This window comes from Rhynchophorus ferrugineus, unplaced genomic scaffold (assembly GCF_030347505.1).
Source record: "Rhynchophorus ferrugineus isolate W39M unplaced genomic scaffold, kcgeb_rfMv2 rfM4, whole genome shotgun sequence".
NCBI lineage: Eukaryota > Metazoa > Arthropoda > Insecta > Coleoptera > Curculionidae > Rhynchophorus > Rhynchophorus ferrugineus.
This window is the reverse complement of record NW_027472583.1, coordinates 61,127,000-61,151,140: the sequence shown is the minus strand read 5'-3', so window position 1 is coordinate 61,151,140 and position 24,141 is coordinate 61,127,000. Positions and strand designations below refer to the sequence as shown.

The window sequence follows — 24,141 nt, the reverse complement described above, 5'->3', positions numbered from 1 at the left end:
CTGAAATTTCGACATATCGGTTTTATTTTGAATTTTTTATTCTTTATACGTAATTATGGGAACGGATTTTCGTCGCGAATGGATCAAAAACACCGTAACAAAATTCCTGGGCCTAAATTCCGGACACTATTTCGAGGACATGCTGGCAAACATCGATGAGCTGGAAGACAAGCTGTCGTCGTACCTGGAAGATGACGTCTTGGACCAAGAGCTGGGCGCCTTTAACAGAAGATTCTTTTTCGTTTACAGGACATCGTACGAAAAACTTGTCGAGAAAGAGATCCTTGTCGCCGAAATAGGTAGTATAAAATACAACTAATTTTAAAAATAGGACTTGTTTATTATTTGTCATGGTTACCGTCCTGGAATGTTATACATATAAAAAATAATAAAAACGAAAGAGAAACAATTGCTGAAATAATGCGTGTATGACACGAGTAGCCACAAGTAATTTATTCCATACAAAAGAGGATAATACAGTTTTAAAGTTGGTGATTGATTTTTTTTTAATCATATCTTATATAATAATATAATATATATAATTTTTATTCTTATTTCTAGTTAAAAAACAACCAATTGTTGAAGAAGTTATTCAAGTAGATGAAAAGCAGCCAAAAAAAAAGAAGGGTGGAAAGGCTCAACAGAAAAAGGGAGGCAGAAAAGGCAAAAAAACACCGGCGTCGTCGCCTGTTTCGGATCAAGAAGGTACCAGTGTTTTTTAATAGAATTTTGTTGCTAAATAATATTTCTTTTTTTAATTATTAAGATGATTAATGTATACAACCAGATATTATATGTACATGACATCCTATCTCGATTTTTTACATTTACCGTTTTAAATTATGAATTTTCTTGATCTCCAGCCGAGAACTGTTGGTGGGTTAGTTGGTTATTACTGGTTATTATACTAATGGAATGAATCATTCCCAATTATTTATTATCGTTAGCAATTTACTTCCAATATTTTTAAGCGGTACTTATTAGGATTGTTATAAAATCATAGACTTATATAAATATAGTTTTAAGTAAAAAATTAAAATAATAGTTTGATTGATTTGAGTTGGTCTTTAAAATTATAAATTGTTCTAGAGAAGGCAACTAGTTTAGGGAGTGATAATTGATATAATTTTTTTTGTTTGAATTTTTATTCAATTTATAATTGGTTTGTTATCAGATATTAAATCAAATCCGAAAACTTTTTTGCCATTGATTTTGCCAACTTCCTTAGTGGTTAATGGGTAGATCAAAGTATGATTAAAGCATTGTATTGATAAAAATAAATTCCTGCTTCTAATTAGGTCAAGATAGTCCAAAGTCTGGCGGGAATGTGGAGGAAAACTCGGAAAATGCTACAGGCGAAGATGCTGCACCTGAACAGGAAGGAGCGATGATAGTGGCGGAATCGCCAATTACCGAAACTGACGCTTCGACATTACCATCTGCCGAGGTCACTGACGTGGACGTGTCCGATGTGGAAGACGAGACCAAAACTACAAAGAAAAAGAAGGGAAAGAAAGAGAAGGGGAAAAATAAAAAGGGGAAAAAAGTTGAAGGTAGTTTCGGGATGTTGTTGGATTTACATTAGATTTTTTCGTTGCTTCTTTCGTAGTGATCGAAGACGCACCAACGCCCGTCGTCCAAGAAGACGAGGAGGAAACGATTTATGTGCCAGTGAGTGACGATAAAGGTGATGACGGATAATGGGAGATTGACGAAACTTTTTTTCCAGAAAATAATTCAAGAGCTGGTAGTCGACTATACAATTAATGGCGGCTTCAACTTTGTGAGCGAGGATGTCTCCAAGCTCAGCGCTAGATTCGTGTACTTGTTCCGAAAGACGGAAGTGGGGATCCCCAACTTCGACAACATGGAGGATGCCAACATGGAGATGCCGTCGTATTTCATTGTGGGGGTGATATCGGGTAATTTGATACAAAACCTCACTCATTTAACCAAGCAGGTAGGACAGTTCGTCTCAAAAGGCCGCAGGATACTGACACGCGAATTTGTTTAGTTGATGATTCCTCTCACCCAGCATAGCTTCACCGAACCCAAGAAGAAATCGTCGGACGCTGACATGAAACGGTCCACGTCGGATTTAAGCAAGAACAAGAAAAATCTGTCTCGTTTCTCTCTATCGGGGCAGTGCAGCTCGGGAGACTTGAGCAGCATGGTGGAGGTTGATGACACTAAGTCCAGGATGCTCATAAAGGAGGAGCTAATGATGGAGTTGATGGGATTCGGTTCCACCGTGCAATGGTAGAGGATCGTCAATCGGCCTTAGAACGGTAGATATTTGGGATGTTTCAGGGTGTGCGAGCACATCGAGGACGAGGTTGACCTGCCGATGGCCGACGTTTCAAATATCTTAAAGTCGGACCGCACCGATGAGGAACTGGTCCACGACAAGGCCGTCATCGAGAACCTGCAGGAGGTAGTGATGGGCTGGGAGAGGCACATCGTCAAGGTCATCGAGAGCTATCTGGCCAAGGTGAGCGTCCGTCTTTTGTGTCGTGCTCGCTTTGTGGAATAAATGGTCTCGTAGGTTCCGTTGGGGAGCGGACCTCTGCCCGAGTTTGATTACTGGCACGAGAGGGAGGCCGCCTTCAGCTCCATAGTGGAACAGCTGAAGAAGCCCACTCTGGTGAGGATTACGGATCTGCTCGAGAAGAGCAGGTCCTCGGTCGTAGACGCCTTCATACATTACCAGGTGGAGTTGAAGAGGTACTACGCCGAAGCCAGGGACAACGTAAAATTTCTCTCCACCATCAAGAGACACCTGAAGGTGAGCGAGTGACGTCGAGCCTCGCGCTCGATCTCGTAATGTATATCCCGTCCCTCAGGTTGTTTCGGACAGCCCCGATTTCCTGAAGGTCAAGGATTGCATCCCGGACCTCATCGAGGGTCTTCATTTGATCTGGGTGCTCTCGAGGTACTACAACAGCGACGAGGTCATGGTGCCGTTCATGGAGCGTATCGTGTGGTGTCTGTTGGAGAAGGTTCGTGGAGCTCTGGACAGCAACTATATATTCAGGTAAGGGTTTAATGTGAACTGTAAACGAGGATTGATCCAAAGAGAAGTTTCTCATCACTTTTACAAATAGGCAACTTTGTTTATTCACATAGAAATTTACATAGCTCGATAGAAGAAATTTTGTTGTATTGTTCTATAAGATTTTTTTGAATGGTTCTCCAATTTCTATATCCCAATGTCATAGAACTCCTGTAAAGGGGGCTGGGCTTGACATTCTACCCAAAGTGTGTTAAAAGTTCCTGGGTTTGACGGGAGACATGAGTTTCCCGTGAGGCAGCGTTACACTCGCTGAGTTTTCTTAGTATTGCACAATAACTGTCTGAGTTGATTGTTGGTTTCGGGTTCTGTGGAACCGATCAGCAGTATTTCCTTGCGATCTCAAAATCACTGCCCATTACTTTGCCAGCAGAAGGAGTGTTTCGAGTCTCGTAATAGTGGAACGCGTCTCGCACCTAGTGGGTTCAACAATGGACACCTCCATCTTGGATGGCTGCTGAGCTAAGACTGAGTGGGGGTACGGTTGGTGATCATTGGGAACCTTACTTCTGGATCTACCCTCGTAGTAATAGAAACACAGCCCAACAGAAGACAGAGAAATTTAGCGGCGTTCACATACTAGATGGTACTTTGATCGTCGTTAGAGGAATTTGATTATAGGTACATGAAGAAGGAATATTTGATTGGTTGTTAAATAGAGTCTACTACGCAGATGACAAGTTACGTGAATTTGACTGACATAAAGTTTATTGGCGACTAATATTTAAATTAAAACTTAATTTCTAACAACTAATAAAAATATTAATATAATAACATTCGGCAAACAAAATATTAATATAATAACATTCGGCAAACAAACACACGAATAAAAGATACGAAGAGACTCTTGAAGTGTCATCTTGTATGTGAACGCTGCGAAACAATATCCTTTATGGTGGGGTCGTTGCTTAGGAGACCGTTGGCGGAGGTCAAGAAGATAACTCAGGAAGCAGCCGAGATGCTGGACATTTGGAAGTCATCGTACATGACGACCAGGCAGAAAATCGAGGATTCAGGCAAGGGTCAGAGATGGGAGTTTGACAAGAATAAACTGTTTGGGCAATCCGACTACATGGCCAAGGTGTGCAGAGACATTTACAGGTTTGCCACGGTTTGTTTCCTGCCTACTTTGACGGAACCGAGTTTACTGACATCGCCCGACATTACAGACCATCGGCCACTTTAAGAATATATTCGGACCGGAACTGAGATCTATAGTGAGCGACCCCCAGACCATCGATAACGTGGCGAAGCGCGTCGATAAGTTGGTGCTGAACATCGAATGCATCGACTTTGACATATTCGACCCCAACTGCAAGGAAAACTGGGACGCGGTCCTGTCGAACTGCGACAAGGAAGTGAGAAAGCTGGAGTTGGAGGGCGTTAGCTTCATCGATCAGTCATTTAAAATGATCAGGTAAGATCCAATTTAGTAGATACCGGTTGTATATAACTTTGTTCTCCTGTCTGTATTGGAGAATATCTTCGATATATCAGTAGCGAAAACTTCCTTTGGAGCTCTTATTTGTTTTTATACCATCAACTAGTTTACCTTGTAACTTTATTACAAAAAGTTATGTACATCGGATTTAATATCTACCGCTGTCTGAGCACCAACTCCTCCTTAGATCGATGGCTTGCGGCGTATCGAAAGCACTGTTCCCTTTCCTGTGCACAACAAGTAAACTACCACTCTTGATCAAATTTCTCGTATATCAGTACGTTTTTCCGTTTTTTCATATGTTTAAGTGTGGTTTCGATACCTCAATCTTACTAAGATCAACAAACTGCAAATGTTCCAGGATATATCACATATATATCAAAATATCTCGGATAACTGTGCCATTAGTCTCTAAATTCGCAATCTCAATCGTAGAAAAGTTCATAGAAGGAATTTATTGCATCAATAATAGATTAATTCGTTCCATTCCGACTCTGCTGACCATGTAGTCATGTAGCACATTGTACGAAAGTATACCGATTTTTAATTAAGAAGAATCTTCATGCCACTCTCAAGTAATCGTATTTCAAGCGGTAAATTGCACAAGCATGAATAACAAAGTTAAAAAATCGGTCGCGACACAATTTATCGTCTTTTTAAGATCATCGGAGAGCGCTTTGGAGATGATGGTGAAGTTCAAGCATCTGGAAACCCGAGAAATCATTCAAAATAAGCTGATGCACAAGTTCGACGTGATACTCGATCAATATATTAAGGAAATCCTCAGCGTGGAGGATACGTTCACGGTGACTCATCTCTATAGCTATAGTGCGCGCGGTCTATCCTTACGGTTCCTTTTATTTTTAGAGAAACAAGCGTCATCCCATCTTAAACAAGGATAATCAAATGCACGGAGGCGCCGTATATTGGGTGCGCCTGTTGTTCTACAAGCTTAAACGACCTGTGTTGAAGTTCTTGCACGTGCCTGAGCTGATAAACTCCCCTCTGAAGGAAGAGGCATTCGGGGCGTATCTGAAGCTGGCCAAGGAGCTGAGGGCGTACGAGGAAGGTGGGTAGACTCGGAATCCATGTTGTTACTTACGAGACGAGGAACGATGGGTGTTGGTTTGCAGCCAAGTTGGAGGAGTGGATGGAGATGTACGGGTCCATAGCAGACAAGGTAATGCAGATGGAGATTTTGAAGGTGGCCGACGTGTCCAGGAAAAAGTTTTTCAAGCCCTTCAAAGGTTCCTCGATAGCACTAAACAGCTCCCAGATGAAGTTAAGTCAGATAAACACGCCTCCTGTAAAGCAGACGGTTAGCTCCAAGGGTAAGTACCGGCGGCGGTACAGATTTTAACTATTTAGTTAACAGTGGAATGTTTGAGCTTACGGAAAATCTACTAGCACACGTTCCCCATCGAGGTAAGATAGTTGGATGGATGTCTGTACTTAAAAAGTGTGTAGTGATGAAGGGCGTAGAGGGGTGTTAGTCCCACCTCTTAAACCTTTATCTGGAACCAAAAGAAGGTGCATCTCGAACAAAAGCTGACACCTAGCTCTAATCTTTATAGAGACGCTAGTTCTAACAAACAATTCGGGTTCCGTGCCAAATATTTCAACTTTCATTAAGCTGCTCGTGTTTCAGTGACCATTCAGTAAGCTTTCCATAAAGTTCACAGGGTCGTAATTGTCTTTTCAGACGTCTCCAAGGCTTTTAACCAAATTTCACAGCACGCTATGCATTTAAAACAAAAAGCTAGGTTTACCTGATGATTTCACATTGGAATATTCCCAAAAACACCTTATCACGTTTTTGAACGTATTGTGGATGTTTTTCGACCAACGCGTAATTCAAATTGATCACTTTTTTCGGCAGCGATCGGTTCATAAAATATGACACCAACCTGATACAATCTTACAACTAAGCGGTTTGGCCTTATGGGCTGGCTCCAACGTAAGATAACCATGATTTGGGGTTTTAAAATAAATCGCGAATGTAAATTTCAGCGGGACGCTTGCCGGCTCGGGCTTCTGCCTCCAACTATTCGGTACAAACGCTGATGGACAGAGTACACTCTCAGAAGAACCTGACGTGGCACGAGATAATGGGACCGAATATTATGTCCGATTTTGGGTTAAAGTTTGAGTTGAATTTCGATGACAATCTCTGGAAATTCTTCAAGAGTGTGGAAATGTTCGAACTACTTAAGTTTTCCTTGCCCGAAAATATTAGGTTGGTGGCCATGCGCAAGGAGAAGGTGCAGAAGGATGTCAATGCAGTGATCAAGATGCTTCGAATGTATAACAACATCGTTGATAATTTGACGGGACCTCAGGTTTGTATTCAATAAATGACTACACGGAAGTGAACAAGTTTCGTCAGTCGGGGACAGGTGCACTTAAAATTAATATCATTTTAATTTAGTTTGATTATGTTTGACGTTTTTTTTTTTGATTGATTTTTTGTCTGTGTTTCGCTGAGAAGGAATTTTAGGCGATATTGTTTCTCTTTGAAAAAAAAAAAACACAATGCGATTACATTTATCAATATTTTATGACAGCGAAAAACTTTTAAAAAAAGTCAAAATAAAATCAATCAAAGTGAATACTTATTATGTTACTTAAATTACTAATATGCTTTTCTTCTTCACTAAATAGCTTAATATAATATAAATAAAAGATTAATTTAAAACAAAGGTTTGAAAACATTAACCACAGAAAGAAATTGATGTCATTATGGCATATTTCGATATATTCAATAACATGAGATAGTCAACATAAAACAAACACTTGTACCTTCACAGTGTATCTTCTTTCGTGTAAATTATGCGACGCGTACGTATTGTTCAGTTTACATGTAATGCCCTTTAGGTATTATTTCAGTGTATTTTCCGCTTTGTTCTGCAACGATCGTGAAATGTGTGATCCCTCGGAATACCAAAGAGAGTACCAAAGTACTGATAGAGACATTAAAAAGGATCGTAACCAGACAACAAAAGTATTGCGGCAAAAATGAGAACAGAACTCAACACTCATTTGAGGAATATTGTTTCAACGAATACACTACAGCGGAAGCTTTCTTTCCTCAAAGCATGGAAAGGTTGTGGTTGTAAATCTCTTTATAACAGAAGCATACTCTAAGCTAACAACATCCCTAATGATGATTTGTTATTATGACCAGCATATTGTTGCCAAACTGCACTATTTCAAGATGATAATGCGCCTATACACACAGCCGAAAGGGTTCAGTCTTGGTGTGAGGAGCATTAACATATCATCAAACATCTTCCTTGACCAGCATAATCGCCACATCTCAAAATAAGGAGTTTAAGAGAGAGTTACAGAGAGTTCCATGGCTAACATCATTGTAGCAATTGCCAAATGTTTTAGTACAAGAATGGCACAACAGGTTATTATTTTTGCAGTGACATTAACATTGATATATACACATTTACAATAACTTACCAGCGTAAGATAACTAGTTATAGTTTCCATTCTCGACTATCATGTGAGCTTCGAAAATTACCATATCCCGGTAATTTTCTTGATGTTATCACATTTAATGTAAAGTTAAATTTAATATATAGTGTGTGTGTTTTATACACAGTAGACTAACTGATACTAGGATTAATATATATTCATAAACTCGATTCAGATTCTCTATATTTTTTTCATTTCGACTATTACTAATAAAATCTAGAGTTTAGTTTTCACAAATTTTCATAATCGTATACAACAAATTAACAAATATAAACATAACCATAAAACTAGTAAATAATAGACATAGTCAGATGTAGATTATCGAAATGCGCAGACGCATAACGTGCCAATCATATACTAGATCTTGTTCGCTTTCCTGCAGTGTGCCAATAACGAGACGTTGTGTTATTTTTAACGCGAATATTCGATTTAGATGACGCTCCTGAAGGAGAAGCTTCAAGAAGTCGAGCTGTACATCCAACAGGGCCTCTCGCGAATCAAATGGTCGTCGCTGAGCATTCAGGACTATACTGAGGAGTGTTCCACGTTGATCACCGCTTTATCCACGCTCTTTGAGCACATCGAATACATTGAGAATGACATTCACAAGCGTATCAGAATATTAGCCACCGCGAATCTCTTCGATTTTGCCCCAGTTAAGACGGTCCCCACCAGGTTACCGTGCAAAGAGTTTTTCGGAGCCATGAACGCAAAGCGAACGGAGAACGTGGTGGCCATGTTGAGGATTTACCAATCGATCGGACCGATTCTGGTCAAGCTGGAGATGCTTGTCTTGAACACCAACACGGGCTCGTCGCCGCACATGAGCCACTACTACGAGTTTTGGGAGGGCGAGATCTACAAGGCGTTCATCACGATGACCATCAGGAATCTGGAAACGTTCAGCTACAAGATCGAGAACAGGGAGTTATTGTTTCAAGTGGACGCCTTGGTTGCGGCGCCGGAAATTGTGCTCAGACCGACGGCGACGGAGATTTACAACATCATCGTCCGGAACATGTATGACTTTTTCGACCGACTACACATTTATCCACGCTGGTTGTACGAGACGTGCCTTCTCTGCGAGCCCGTACAGTACGGAAAAAAGGAAGAGTTTGTCTTTTCTTTCTATGACGAAATCATGAAAGTGCCGGACATCAGCGAGGCGGTCCAGAAAGTGCAGGAGGTCGCCCACAAGGCCATCACGAACGTACATCGGTACCTACAACACTGGAAACGTTACAAGATGTTGTGGTCATTCGACAAGGAGTCTACCTGCCAAAAGTTTATGCAGGGCAGCATTACGCTGGAAACCTACGATGAGAAGTTTATGTTTTATAAGGAAATTGCTCAGAACGTAACAAATTACCGAGACTATGTGGACTTGGACAGCATCCGGATCAACCTGCGGCCTCTTTTAAACACCATAGCCCAAAACTGTCGCGAATGGAAGGACACGCTAGGCCAATTGCTCGACGCCGACACATACGAGAAGATGCTGGAAATGAAGAAGGATATCGACGAGCTCCGCTACATCGTCAAGCAGAATATCAAGGGTCTCGATCGGTTCAAGGCCATTATGCAAGCTATCGCCACTATACGAAAACGCAACATCCAAGCCGAACTGGATTATCTGCGCTACCAGGAAATATACTCCATGTTGAAACAGCACGAAATTTATTTCGATCCCCTTCACGAAGCTCTGGCCCACGAACTGGAGAAGGAGTGGAAGTCTCTGCTGCTTTCCGGGCTCTATCGGGAACAGACCTTGGAGAGCACCAAGGAGCGTTTCGCCGGACTAACTCTGAATGAAATCAACGACTTTTTGGAGGTATTGCGCCAGTTCCTTGAACGTTTCGAACACGAAGGGCCCGGAGCTGTTGGCGAGGATCTAGACGCCGGCCTACGGCTCATGGACGAGTACAAGGTAGAGTTTGAGGACATGGAGACGCGCAGAATCGAACTGGTGAACGCGGAAATGTTGTTCGATATTCCTTTGGCTGACTACTCTGATTATCTCAAGGCCAAGACCGATTTCGAGGGGATGGACGTATTGTACAAAGTATACAAGGCGCAAAAACACGCTCGAGAACTTTGGGGTAAGACCTTGTGGGCCAATCTGAACCCCCAGGCTCTTTTAGATGGAATCGATGGGTTCTTGAAGGAATTTCGAAAAATATCCAAGGAGATACGCGCTATGCCCGTCGGACTTACACTCGACTTGAAAATGAAACAGTTTCGAAATTCCATTCCTCTGATGGTGGCGTTGAAAAACGAGGCCCTCCGTGATCGCCATTGGAAGCAGCTCATGGAGAAGACGGGCATAGTCTTCGACATGTCCCCCGATAGATTCACACTGGACAACATGTTCGCGATGGAGTTGCACCGCTTCCAAGACATTGCCGAAGGCATCATCAATAACGCCATCAAAGAGCTGGCGATCGAGCGAGGAGTGGTGGAGATCGCGGATACTTGGAAAACTATCGCGTTCATTGTCATCAAACACATGAAAGGTAACGAGGATCGGGGTTTCATCATTGGACCCACCGACGAAATTATGCAAATACTGGAAGACAACTCGATGAACCTTCAGAGCATGGCGGGTTCGCAGTTCGTGGGGCCTTTTCTCTCGCAGGTCCAGAAGTGGGAAAAGACCTTGGCCACGATAGGAGAGGTGATCGACGAATGGCTGTCGGTTCAGAGGAAATGGCTCTACCTTGAAGGGATCTTTGTGGGCGGAGATATCCGTTCTCAACTGCCGGACGAAGCGAAGAAATTCGACGACATCGACAAAGCGTTCCGGAAGATCTTGTTCGAGACGTCAAAGAAACCTATCGTGTTGGAAGTGTGCACTGTCCCCGGACGATTGGAGGAATTCCAGAACTTGGGATACGGCCTGGATCGTTGTCAAAAATCACTAAACGATTATTTAGACTCGAAACGGCGCAGATTCCCCAGATTTTATTTCATCTCCACCGAAGAACTGTTGTCGATTTTGGGCAGCAGTGACCATAACGTCGTTCAGGAACACATGATGAAGATGTTTGACAACATCAAATCCTTACGGTTCTCCACAGACAGTAATGACCGGGTTATCGCGTCGGCGATGATTTCGGGCGAGGGAGAAGTCATGGAGTTTAGAAATGTGGTGCTGATCGATGGCAAGGTGGAGGACTGGATGAACGACATACTGAAAGAGATGCGAAGATCTAATAGATTCATATCAAAAAGCGCCATCTACTATTACGGGAAAATACGAAGACCTCGAGCCCAATGGATGCTGGAATACCAGGGAATGGTATGCTTGGTCGGTAGCCAGGTGTGGTGGACCGCGGAAGTCGAGAATGTCTTTACCAAAATCAAAAAGGGAAATAAGCGGGCGATGAAAGAGTACTTGCAACAGTTAAATAGTCAGCTCGACGAGATTGTCATAACCGTGCGGGCGGATCTCACCGCCAACGACAGGACCAAGTTTCGAACTATCGCCATCATCGAAGTACACGCCAGGGATATCGTGGAGAACTTTGTGAGAGACAGCGTTATGGACGCTCAAGAGTTCGAATGGGAAAGTCAGTTGAGGTTTTATTGGGTTAACAATCTGGATAATTTATGGGTCACCCAGTGCACCGGCTCGTTCGAATACGGTTATGAGTACATGGGACTGAACGGTCGCTTGGTGATCACCCCTTTAACCGATCGCATCTACTTGACCATCACGCAAGCTCTGATCATGCACATGGGAGGGGCGCCAGCAGGTCCGGCCGGCACCGGTAAAACGGAAACCACCAAGGACTTGGCAAAAGCCATGGCCCTGTTATGCATCGTGACCAACTGCGGCGAAGGCATGGACTACAAGGCGATAGGAACCACATTGGCTGGCCTGGCACAGTGCGGAGCGTGGGGCTGCTTCGACGAGTTTAACCGCATTGACATTTCGGTGCTCTCGGTCATTTCCACACAACTGCAAACCATACGATCAGCACTAATGATGAAACTGGAGCGTTTCACCTTCGAAGGGGTCGAAATAAACCTAGACTCAAAAGTGGGCATTTTTATCACCATGAATCCGGGATACGCCGGTCGAACGGAACTGCCCGAGTCGGTGAAGGCACTATTTAGGCCGGTGGTGTGTATCGTTCCCGATTTGGAAATGATCTGTTTGATTTCTTTATTCTCAGACGGTTTCCTCGAAGCGAAAGTGTTGGCCAAGAAAATGACGGTCCTCTATAAGCTGGCCCGGGAGCAACTTTCGAAGCAGTCTCACTATGACTGGGGTTTGAGAGCATTGAACGCCGTCCTTCGTATGGCCGGGGTGCTGAAGCGAGCCTCCCCCGATATCAAAGAGGCTCTGGTCTTGATGAGAGCCTTGAGAGACATGAACCATCCGAAATTTGTGTACGAAGATGTGCCCCTATTTCTGGGACTGATCAGGGACTTGTTTCCGGGCATGGACTGTCCGAGAGTTGGATATCCAGATTTTAACGCCGCCGTGGAGAAAGTTCTCGAACAGGATAAGTACATCGTGTTACCGTATCAAGTAGACAAGGTGGTCCAGATGTACGAGACCATGATGACTAGGCACTCCACTATGATGGTAGGCCCTACCGGAGGTGGGAAAACCGTCGTAATTAATGCGCTCGCTAAGGCTCAGACCGTGCTTGGATTACCCACCAAGATATTCACCCTGAATCCAAAGGCGTGTTCGGTCATCGAGCTCTATGGCATCCTGGACCCTTTAACTAGAGACTGGACCGACGGCCTTTTATCGAACATATTCCGAGAGATGAACAAACCCACCGAGAAGCCCGAGAGAAGATACATTTTATTCGACGGCGACGTTGACGCTCTCTGGATAGAAAACATGAACTCGGTTATGGACGATAACAAGTTGCTGACGCTGGCTAACGGGGAACGAATACGTTTGCAAACTCCGGTGTGCGCTTTGCTATTTGAAGTGGGAGACTTGCAATACGCTTCTCCGGCGACCGTTTCCAGAGCAGGAATGGTCTACGTGGATCCCAAAAACTTGGGGTATCAGCCTTATTGGGATCGATGGGTGAACAAGAGGCAACACCCCCCGGAGCGGGAAGCGTTTTCGGAATTTTACAATAAGGTGGTGCCGGACCTTATGGCTTACGTCATGGAGGGAACTCTTGGCAACAGGCAAGTGGCCCCTTTGAAGACGGTGATTCCCCAGACTGGCCTGAACATGATCACGCAATTGGGCTACATCATCGACGCAATTTATCCTCAAACGGAGGAGGACACCCGAGATCCCGAGGAGGAAGTCGACTTGGACTTGATAAACGCCATTTTCGTCACCGCCCTGTACAACTCTGTTGGTGCAGCGTTGATTGATTCGTGTCGGTTGGAGTTCGACGATTATATGAAGTCCCAAATCTCCTTGCTCCAATTTAATGACACGGTCGATCAGAAATGCGGCTTGAACTATCTTCCCAGCGCCTTTCCTTTACTCTACGATTATTTCTTGGACGTGAAGGAGAAAGTTTGGGTGGCGTGGGAGTGGCTGGTGCCCGGGTACGTCCACAAGAGGGAGCTCAGGTTTTCGCAAATTCTCGTCCCTACCGTAGACACGGTTAGAGTCACGTACATCCTGGAATTGATGAACAAAATCAAGAGGCCTATAGTTTTGGTGGGAGAAACGGGGACGTCGAAAACCGCCATTATCCAGGACTTTTTGAGGAATCTAGACCCGGACATTTTCATCATATTGAACATCAACTTTTCCTCGAGGACGTCGTCCATGGATGTACAGATGAATCTAGAATCGGCCGTCGAGAAACGAACCAAAGAGATATACGGGCCTCCCATGGGAAAGAAGCTGATTTGCTTTATCGACGACATGAACATGCCCCAGGTGGACGAATACGGTACTCAGCAACCGATAGCGTTGTTGAAGTTACTTTTCGAGAAGGGAGGCATGTACGACCGAGGAAAGGATTTGAACTGGAAGATCCTGAAGGATATTTCGTATTTCGCCGCCATGGGAGTGGCCGGCGGTGGAAGGAACGAAGTCGATCCGCGATTCATATCGATGTTCACCGTTCTGAATCTGGTGTTTCCCAGCACGTCCACGTTGCACCACATTTATTCTTCTATATTATCCGGACATCTTTCCATCTTTAACGAGGAGATCCAGATAGCTCCTACTCTGATGACTATGACTCTGAACTTGTACAATACCCTGATCGGTCAACTTCCGCCCACTCCAAGCAAGTTTCACTACATCTTCAACATGAGGGATTTGTCACGCGTCACGGCCGGCCTGTGTCAACTGACCACCAAGTTTTTCACGTCGCTACATCAGCTCGTGAGGGTTTGGAGGAACGAATTCCTACGAGTCTTTGGCGATCGTTTGATAAACGCGGAGGATCAGAAATTAGTACGTAACGAGATGATTGAGCAAATCAAGAAGACATTTCCGAAAATCGAAAAGAACGTTGAGGTTCCGACCGTCGAAGATGACGATTTCGTGTTCGAGGAACACCCTCCCGAACCCGAGGAGACCGAGGAACAAGTCGACGTTCTGGAGTACGCCATGAGGGATCCCATCTTGTTTGGGGATTATCGTAACGCGATCAACGAAGGTGAACCCCGGGACTACGAGGACCTGTTGGACTATGACGCGATCTACTTTCTATTTCAAGAAATTATCGAGCTGTATAACGAGCGTAGAGAGAAACTGAACATTGTTTTGTTTAACGATGCCCTGGAGCATTTGACTCGGGTTCATCGAGGACTGCGCTTAGAACGAGGCCACGTCATGCTTGTTGGAGTGGGCGGTAGCGGTAAGATGAGCATCACGAAGCTTGCCGCCTTCACGGCGGAATGCGAAATGTTCACCATCACGTTGTGTAGGGGATATAATGAGACGATGTTTAAGGATGACTTGAAGAAATTATATAACCAGTTGGGAATCGAAAAGAAGCGTACCGTGTTCTTTTTTACAGCGGCACAGATAGTCGAGGAGGGCTTCTTAGAATTCATCAACAACATTCTTATGATTGGATACGTTCCCTCTTTATTTACCGACGACGACAAAGAACAGATCATCGGGCAATGTCGCACGGCAGCTAGCAACGCCGGTTATGGAGTGGGAAAAGATAGCGTCTGGCAGTACTTCATTCACCAATGCGTCGATAACTTACACGTGGTTTTGTCCATGTCCCCCACCAGCGACGTGCTGAGCAAGCGCTGCAGGAATTTTCCTGGTCTAGTTAACAATAGCACCATCGACTGGATATTCCCCTGGCCGTTACAAGCTCTCTTTGCCGTTGCTTCCGTTTTCCTGAAGGAAAATCCGAAAATCCCCGATCAATATCGCGACTCCATCATCGAACACGTCGTCCACGTACATCAATCTCTTACCGACTACACGGAGAAATTCCTACTAACACTGCGACGTAAAAACTACGTCACTCCCAAGCACTATCTCGATTTTATTGGCAGCTATTTGAAACTGCTGGAAGAAAAGGGCAACTACAATGCCGCCCAGTGTGACAGATTGAAAAGCGGACTAACCAAGATTGAGGAGGCCAGCGGTGAACTCGCTATCCTCAACGCCAAGCTGGAAAAGCAGAAGATTGTGGTCGGCAAAGCTACGGCCGAATGCGAAGCTATGTTGGCCGAAATCGAGGCGGGTACGAATATAGCTACGGAGAAAAAGGATGTGGCTTCGTTAAAGAGTACCGAAATCGAGGAACAAGCGAGGTTGATTAGTATAGAGCAAGCCGACGCGGAGGAAGCGCTTTCGGCAGCGTTGCCGGCATTGGAAACGGCGAGACTGGCTCTGTCCGACCTAGACAAGTCTGACATCACCGAGATTCGTTCCTTTGCAACGCCTCCGGAAGCTGTTCAGGTAGTGTGCGAGTGTATTGTGATTCTCAGAGGCTATAAGGAAGTATCGTGGAAAACGGCCAAGGGCATGATGGCGGAAGCCAATTTTCTCAGGACTCTGCAGGAGATGAACTGCGACGCCATAACGCAGGCCCAACAACGAGCCTGCAAGGCTCACATGAAAAAATCGTCTAAATTAGAAGAGATGGCAACCGTCAGCAAAGCCGGTTACGGGCTGCTGAAGTTTGTTCAAGCGGTGCTGGGATACTGCGCGGTATACCGGGAAGTTAAGCCAAAGAAGGAGCGCGTGGAACAGCTACAGTCCGAGTACAACGCGATGAAAAAGAACCTTGAGAAACTATATGCGGAAATAGCCAAGCTCGAAAGCGACTTGGATAAGTTGAACGAGAAATATGCGACGGCGATGAAACGCCGTCAAGAACTCCAAGAGGAGACGGATATCATGATGCGCCGTCTGGAAGCAGCCGATAAACTTATTTCGGGTCTGAGTTCGGAGAAGAAACGATGGACCGAGGATCTGAACCAGCTGCACGTTGAGAAGGAGCGTCTGGTCGGCAATTGTCTTCTTTGTTCCGGTTTTCTCGCCTACTGCGGGCCATTTACATTTGAGTTCCGTCGCGACATGGTCTACGTAGACTGGCTCGGCGACCTCGCCGCCAGGAATATCCCATTAACGACCCCCTTTAAATTAGAGAGGAATCTAACCACGGACGTCCAGATTAGCCAGTGGGTGTCGGAGAATCTGCCTCCCGACGAGTTGTCGGTGCAAAACGGGATCTTGACGCTGAGGGCGTCCAGATTTCCTCTGTGTATCGATCCTCAGCAGCAAGCGCTGAATTGGGTCAGGAAACGAGAGGAGAGGAACAACATGAAAGTGCTCAGCTTCAACGATCCCGATTTCCTGAAGCATCTAGATATGTCGATAAAATACGGAGCTCCGGTGTTGTTTCAGGACGTCGACGATTACATCGATCCCGTCGTGGAGAACGTCATTCAAAAGAACGTTAAGACCATCGCCGGCAGGGTGTTCGTCATCTTGGGCGACAAGGAAGTGGACTGGGATCCGAATTTCCGTCTCTATATGACGACCAAGTTCGCGAACCCGGTATTCAACCCATCGGTCTACGCTTCGGCAGTCGTCATTAATTACACGGTCACTCTGTCGGGTCTGGAGGATCAACTGCTGAGCGTGGTGGTGCGAAACGAGCGGCCGGACCTGGAGGAGCAGCGCGAATTTCTTATAGCGGAGACGAGCGAGAACAAGAACCTCTTGCAGGATCTAGAGGATTCTCTTCTACGAGAACTGTCGACTACCACCGGTAATATGCTGGATAACGTCGAGCTGGTTACCACTCTGGAGAACACCAAGAGCAAGGCGACTGAAGTGATGGAGAAACTGGAATTGGCCACTCAGACCTCCATCGACATCGACAAACTCAGGGACGTGTACAGGCCCGTGGCGAAGAGGGGAGCGATCCTCTTCTTCGTTCTATCGGACATGGCGGGGGTTAATGCCATGTACCAGTATTCGTTGGGATCGTATCTGGGCGTGTTTACTTACTCTCTAAGGAAGGCCTTGCCACACACTATCCTAAACAGGCGTCTACAGAACATCATCGGCACCCTCACGCAGAACGTTTACGACTACGCTTGCACGGGCATCTTTGAGAAGCACAAGCTGTTGTTCTCGTTCCAGATGACGGTGAAATTGGAGGAAAACACCGGAGCCGTGACTCAAGCCGAACTAGATTTCTTCATAAAGGTTGATACATTTTATTTATTATTGTTATTTTTAAATAAAGTATACATCATGAAAATGACATTCAAAAATAATATACTATACAAGTTACAATAGAGAGAAATTACAAAAGGTGTATCAATATAGCGGTCGTTAAAAAGTTGAAAAGCATATCCAAATGCTTGGGTTGGACCAGTTGTAATGACTTTGGCATTCCGAGCTGTCGTCTCAATGCCTCGAACTTTTCACACTCCAGAAGAATGTGCCTGACACTCTGTTGTGTTTGGCATTCGTCACATTGTGGGAGTTCTCTTCCTTTTAACAGATGCTCATGCGTTGGTCTGCTATGCCCTATTCGCAGCCGAGCAAGGATGCTCAATTGGAACCTGTTGAGATTGTTAATATTAGGAGATTGGTGAAAAGCCCCCTTGATTTCCCACAACTTGTTATTTTCCATAAGGAGATCCCAATTTAGTTGATCCAATTTTTTGTATATAGTTTTTATATGTGTTTTAGCATCTTACTCATTCCTTGCTGAATAGAACACTCAGTTTGACTGAATCTTCCTTTCTACTTGTCAAATAGTCGGCTCTTTCGTTACCAGGAATTCCCCTATGAGAGGGAACCCATAGATAATTTATTCTTACTCCCCTCCTCTGCAGTGTTGTATATAGTTCTCTGATAGTTATAACTAGAGGTTGGACTGTCTTTACTAAAAATGAGACTGTCTAAAGAACTCATTGAGTCTGATACCACAAGTATTGATGCGCCCACCGACAGTCCATCCAGGGCAGATAGGGCCTTATAAATGGCCAAAAGCTCCGCGGAAAAAATGCTAGTAATTGTTGGAAGCCAAAAGTGCTATAATCGGCGAAATGATTTGGGTAATTCTTCTCAAGTGTCTGGGCGAAGAGCTGTTTTACTATGGAGGAGCTAATATATTCTTTGTTTAGTACCTTCATGGATAGGTCTATAGATATATTGGGGTACTGCCAGGGTGGAATTGTGGCAGTCCTGTTGACTATAGCAGGTATTGTTGTTTTCAGTCGATTCCAAATCCCACGAAATACTGATGACGGGACTATATGCTTTCTTATTGTAGTGTTGTTGTCTAGGTTGTTAGAGAAGAAGTAGCGAACTGACTCAGCTCTGTATGAAATCTAAGTGAGCTTGCATAGTTCATTTGCATAATGAATATAGATCTTTTATGAAACAAAATTTCTATTCTTGTGATATTTGATTTCAGGGCAACGTTAGCCTGGAGAAATCATCTCGCGAATGTCCGGCTCCATGGTTATCTCAACAAAATTGGGAAAATATTTTGAAGCTGTCCACAGAATTTCCATTGGTTTTCGAAAACCTCCCTACGCAGATGGAAAAGAACGTGGCGTTGTGGAAAGAATGGTACGACCTGGATGCCCCGGAAGCTGTGGAGTTCCCATTCAACTATAGATCGGTCCTGAAACCGTTTCAGCGGCTGCTCATGTTGCGATGTTTCAGAGTCGATCGCGTTTACAGGGCGGTCGGCGACTATATCACCGAAATCATGGGAGAAGAGTACATCATGCCTCCGGTGGTGAGCATGGACAATATTTTCGAACAGTGCAGTCCCACCACTCCGGTGGTATTCATTTTAAGCCCCGGATCTGATCCCACGGCCGAATTGATGAAACTGGCAGACAGGTCAGTAATTAATATATAATAATAATTGAAGTAATTTTTATATACGAATATGTTAATAATTGATTATATAGGTTAGATTGTATTAGGTTACTGTCAAAGTGCTTCATATTAACAGATACCTTAATTAGGTTTCTTGGGCTCCCTATGAAATAATTCACTGCATCCTGCCTTAGTTTCAACTGTTAACAGTCGATATTTTACAAATAAATATCGGTAATCATATCAGAGGTTTTAGAGATTATTCATTGACTTTTTTAACATGCATCATAAATAATGGACAATATGCTAGTAAACTGTATTAAGAGAATGAACTGTTTATTGCCAAGCTAACTGCAATAGTTATTTAATTAAAATTTTTTTTTCATAAATAATATCTTACAAAAAAACCAAAAATCTTAAAACTGTAGTCTTAGATGGTACAATATTTAGACGGTATTATAATCGCCATTCGAATAATTTGATTGGTTAGTTTCAATTTCTGTTATAGGCATCTTTAAAGAAACAAAATTGCTTCGTTTACTACGTAGATGCGTCACGTAATTCTAAGGTACTAACTTGACGTCATATTTATTGAGCAATAAAATTGAAATAAGAAACTAAGGAAACATTCGGTTGCATAACATTTCTGGCACAAAACGTAGAAAAATGCAAAACATATTCTTCAAATAAAAAAAAGCGCACAATAGAAATGTAATACATTAATAACATACAAGGCAAGCACACCAATAAAGTGTATCAAAAAGACAATTGTATCATCTAGATATTGGACGTCATGAAATATTTCTCCAAAGTTGCCTATAAAGTTATATCTCTATTTATCCTGCAGATGTAGTCTCGAAAGTATAAAAAGTAAAAAAAAATGGATAATGGACCCCTTATAATAACATAAAGACAATAAAATGACTATGAATGGCCAAAATAATCGTTTTAATAATTGATATTCCTAACAGGTCTGGTTTCGGTGGAGGTAAGTTTCGTTATTTGTCGCTCGGTCAAGGCCAAGAAACCAGCGCCCTCCAGATGCTGGACACCGCCATATCTCGAGGTCAGTGGCTCATGTACCAGAACTGTCACTTGCTTCTGTCTTTTATCAAGCGCCTGGAAAAGCATATTGAAAAGATAACGAAACCTCATCCCGATTTTCGCCTCTGGCTAACCACCGATCCGGTGGACACGTTTCCCATTGGTATACTGCAACGTTCGTTGAAAGTAGTGACTGAACCCCCGAACGGCCTGAAGTTGAATCTTCGAAACACCTACTTTAAGATGCGCCCCCAGCTGCTGGACTCTTGTCCGCACCCCGCGTTCAAATCGCTGGTTTACGTGCTGGCATTTTTCCACGCCGTGGTCCAAGAACGTCGCAAGTACGACAAGATCGGTTGGAACATCTGCTACGACTTTAACGAGTCGGATTTCAACGTGTGCGTCCAAATATTGGACACTTACCTGACCAAGGCTTACAAGGCCAAAGATTCGCGCCTGCCCTGGAACAGTCTGAAATATCTGATCGGCGAAGTGATGTACGGCGGAAGAGTCATCGATGACTACGACAGAAGGATAGTGAAAACGTACATGGACGAGTATATGGGAGATTTCCTGTTCGATACGTTTCAGCCGTTCCACTTTTACCACGACAACATCGTAGATTACGTTATTCCCGAAGATGGCGCGAAAGATGACTATATCGGTGAGATATTTTAGAACTGAATCGGACAATTAGGTGGTGTTTATTTTGATTTTTACAGCCTTTATTGACGAATTACCCTTGACTAACAGCCCTGACGTGTTTGGATTACATCCTAATGCGGAAATCGGGTATTACACCCAAGCTACTAAGGAAATGTGGAATCTACTGATTGAACTTCAACCTCAAGTGTGTAAGTACCATAAATTGTGGGTTATGTACCTCTTCCTCTCTGTCTCTGCTCAATCTTTTTGCTCCAGTCGATTTATCCTTTTTTCTGAAGTATTTATCTGATGCATTCATCCGAGATTGGCTTGGACCGTCCGGTCGCTCTGTTAAATGCCAGCCAAATAAATAAAGAACACACCAAACACACTAGATGAATTTCAAATTAATTTTTGTTGATATCTTTGGTTGATTTCTTTTTTTTATATTACTTAATATGTTTTATATTATATTGCAACAGTTAAATGTTATTTAGCGTCTGTCGATCTCATACGTACAATTTTTGCCCGATGTTTTTGATGTAAGGGAACTTTCATCTATGACCTTGCTCCATATCTTTGAGACTGTATGATTTTGCTATAGAAGATTGCAGTGGTTTCTATCTCGATGAACATATCCGAAATTTGTAAAATACTTCTTGGACCTTTTCTTCAAATGTGGTGCATTATCACTTCCATATTAAATAATATTATTTTTAACCAAAACACAGAATTTGTTTTAAGCATTTTAAGCTTCGTTTTTAAGAAGGAAGTATTAATTAACCAAATAAGACTTCAATAGCAGGTAGAAATGCCCAAGGAGGACATGACTTTATTTTATATAATATGTCTTTATGCGAAGCTCTGTCAAAAACATGTGCAACATCGAGAAAATCAGCAGAGCACACACTTTTATTTTCTAGAGACTTCAATTGAATCTGTAATTCTAAGATCTTCTTGATCAATTGTTCAGTGAACACTCTAAAGAGATCCAAAATAAAACAAATTATTTTAACAGCTTCGTCCGACAAGGGCATCAGCAGAGAAGAATTTATCGATGGCGTGGCAAACGACATATTGAGGAAAATACCAGAAGAATACGAAATTTGGAGGGTGAGACGATATTTCCAAAGAATGATGTCCCCGACCATAGTAGTGCTGCTGCAAGAACTGGAAAGGTTCAATAAACTGATAGCGACCATGAGAAGATCCCTGATACAATTAAAGAAAGCTCTGTCGGGAGAGATTGGAATGGATAGCGTTTTGGACAACGTGGCGTATTCTCTTTTCAACGGACAGTTACCGAGCAGCTGGAGAAAATTAGCTCCTGCCACGTGCAAGAGCTTGGGGGGATGGATGGAGCATTTCGAAGCTCGACAACAACAATATTTTTCTTGGGTAAGTCTAAAGCTATTACTTCACTGATATACTATATCGCACGAACATTGTTTACAGTCAACGACAGGAGAACCAACGGTACTATGGATCTCTGGTTTACATATACCGGAGACGTATCTGGCGGCTCTGGTTCAAATCGCGTGCCGTCTGCACAATTGGCCTCTGGATCGGTCGACACTTTACACCTACGTGACTGAATATCAGGACGCCAATGACGTTATTCTAAGGCCGGCAGCAGTGAGTAACGCAATGACAAATCAGATATTATTCACGTAATGATATACGTAAAAAATTGTAGGGAAATTGTCTTGTCCACGGCCTGTATCTGGAAGGGGCAGCTTGGGATTCGGAAAATAATTGTCTAAAGCGATCCACGCCCAAGATACTGATAGAGAAGTTGCCAGTTTTAGGCGTGGTGCCCATTGAATCTTTTAGACTGAAGCTACAAAATACTTTAAAAACGCCAGTTTACACTACCTCACAGAGACGCAACGCAATGGGCGTTGGTCTAGTATTTGAAGCTGATTTAAGAACGACGGAGCACATTAGTCATTGGGTGCTGCAAGGTGTATGTTTGGTTCTAAATACTGACTGAATGCAGATAAAACTTGCGCTTGGTTTTTGTAATGTTGATTGTATTTTTACAATTTTTAGTTATTTTTCAATCTTGTAATTTTGTGTTTTTTAATAAAATGTTCTCAATTCAAATTACTAGATTTTCCAAATGTTTTGCTTTGCATCTTGTTGACGCCCAATAAAAAAAATAGTTTATACTACCAAGCAACTAAGAATATCAACGGTAGCCACACCGAATGAAGAATTGCATGGCCGCTGCGCAATAATGACCTCGCTGCAGTTGAACACCTAGCTCAAAAATTTTATACACTTATGTCAAAAATTAACCACCCATTTCCTCATTATACTCAGAAATCCTTCATATGTACAACCGTCTCCTCCATCTTGATATAAACATATTGTCCTGTAAACATATTCCTGACATAAAATTTCCTTTCTGGACGTCCTATCTTTCACTATAGAAAAGTATTACTAGCATAGGACTTCTGGAAAGTCAAGTGCAATGACCATTGATCAAGATTTCAACATATTAAATCGAAAACATTAAAAACATCTTAAATCGATTCTAAATGGAGAGATTGGTGGGTGGCTATGTTTGTCCGGACTCTTCTAGTACGTTAAGTGAGTCACATATTCTCATCCATCCAATAATTATTAATATCCTTAACACTTCACAAGAACTTAATACACTAAAAAGAAATATTTCTCTTGCCTAAATTTCTAGCCAGGGGTAAAAAATTATACCCAAGGGCGTTATTTCAAATGACCAATCTCAGTGCATATTACTATACAAAGACCTATTCTTTTGAATATATATTAGAATTAAACTAAATGATTAGATCTAGCTGACCTAGGAGCTATTTGAAGAGTGCAATAAATTGTGGTCAATAAAACACGTTTTCTTATCGCCTATTTTCCTCTCCAAATTCAGATCGTGTTCAAATTTAGAACATCCCAAATTGACTCACAATGGGACAATGTTCCCACTGTGGCTAATACCGGGGCTTGAGTTGCAACTGGTTCAACCTAAGCAATTAGACTTACTGATGGTTTTTTTGACACTGAGAAATGAGATTTTTATATCCTTTAACGGTTTAATTTGTTTTTCTAAATGTTTTGCCTTTAACTTATTTTACATTTTATTTGTGCTATACATTGTTGCCGTTATATTATATGTTATATATTTACCGTGTTGTATAATATATT

General features: G+C 43.0%; 1 protein-coding gene across 2 annotated transcripts; it reads left to right on the top strand.

The window, feature by feature from the left end:
- Positions 1–8: 8 nt before the first annotated feature.
- Dhc98D (Dynein heavy chain at 89D) lies at positions 9–23,075 on the top strand. 2 transcript variants are annotated; one of them, XM_076401747.1, is made up of 22 exons: positions 9–299; positions 562–705; positions 1,299–1,553; positions 1,610–1,671; positions 1,730–1,960; positions 2,015–2,259; positions 2,311–2,491; positions 2,546–2,785; positions 2,844–3,034; positions 3,983–4,181; positions 4,240–4,487; positions 5,173–5,317; positions 5,379–5,580; positions 5,645–5,842; positions 6,522–6,850; positions 8,428–17,634; positions 18,857–19,293; positions 20,244–20,980; positions 21,039–21,170; positions 21,980–22,359; positions 22,417–22,596; positions 22,658–23,075. In XM_076401747.1, exons 1-22 carry the CDS (start codon positions 56–58, stop codon positions 22,952–22,954), a joined length of 14,484 nt encoding a protein of 4,827 aa, XP_076257862.1. In that variant the 5' UTR covers positions 9–55; the 3' UTR covers positions 22,955–23,075. The 2 variants fall into 2 exon arrangements, with proteins under 2 accessions (XP_076257862.1, XP_076257863.1); XM_076401748.1 differs by lacking the exon at positions 9–299 and adding an exon at positions 415–487.
- The last annotated feature ends 1,066 nt before the right edge of the window (positions 23,076–24,141 follow it).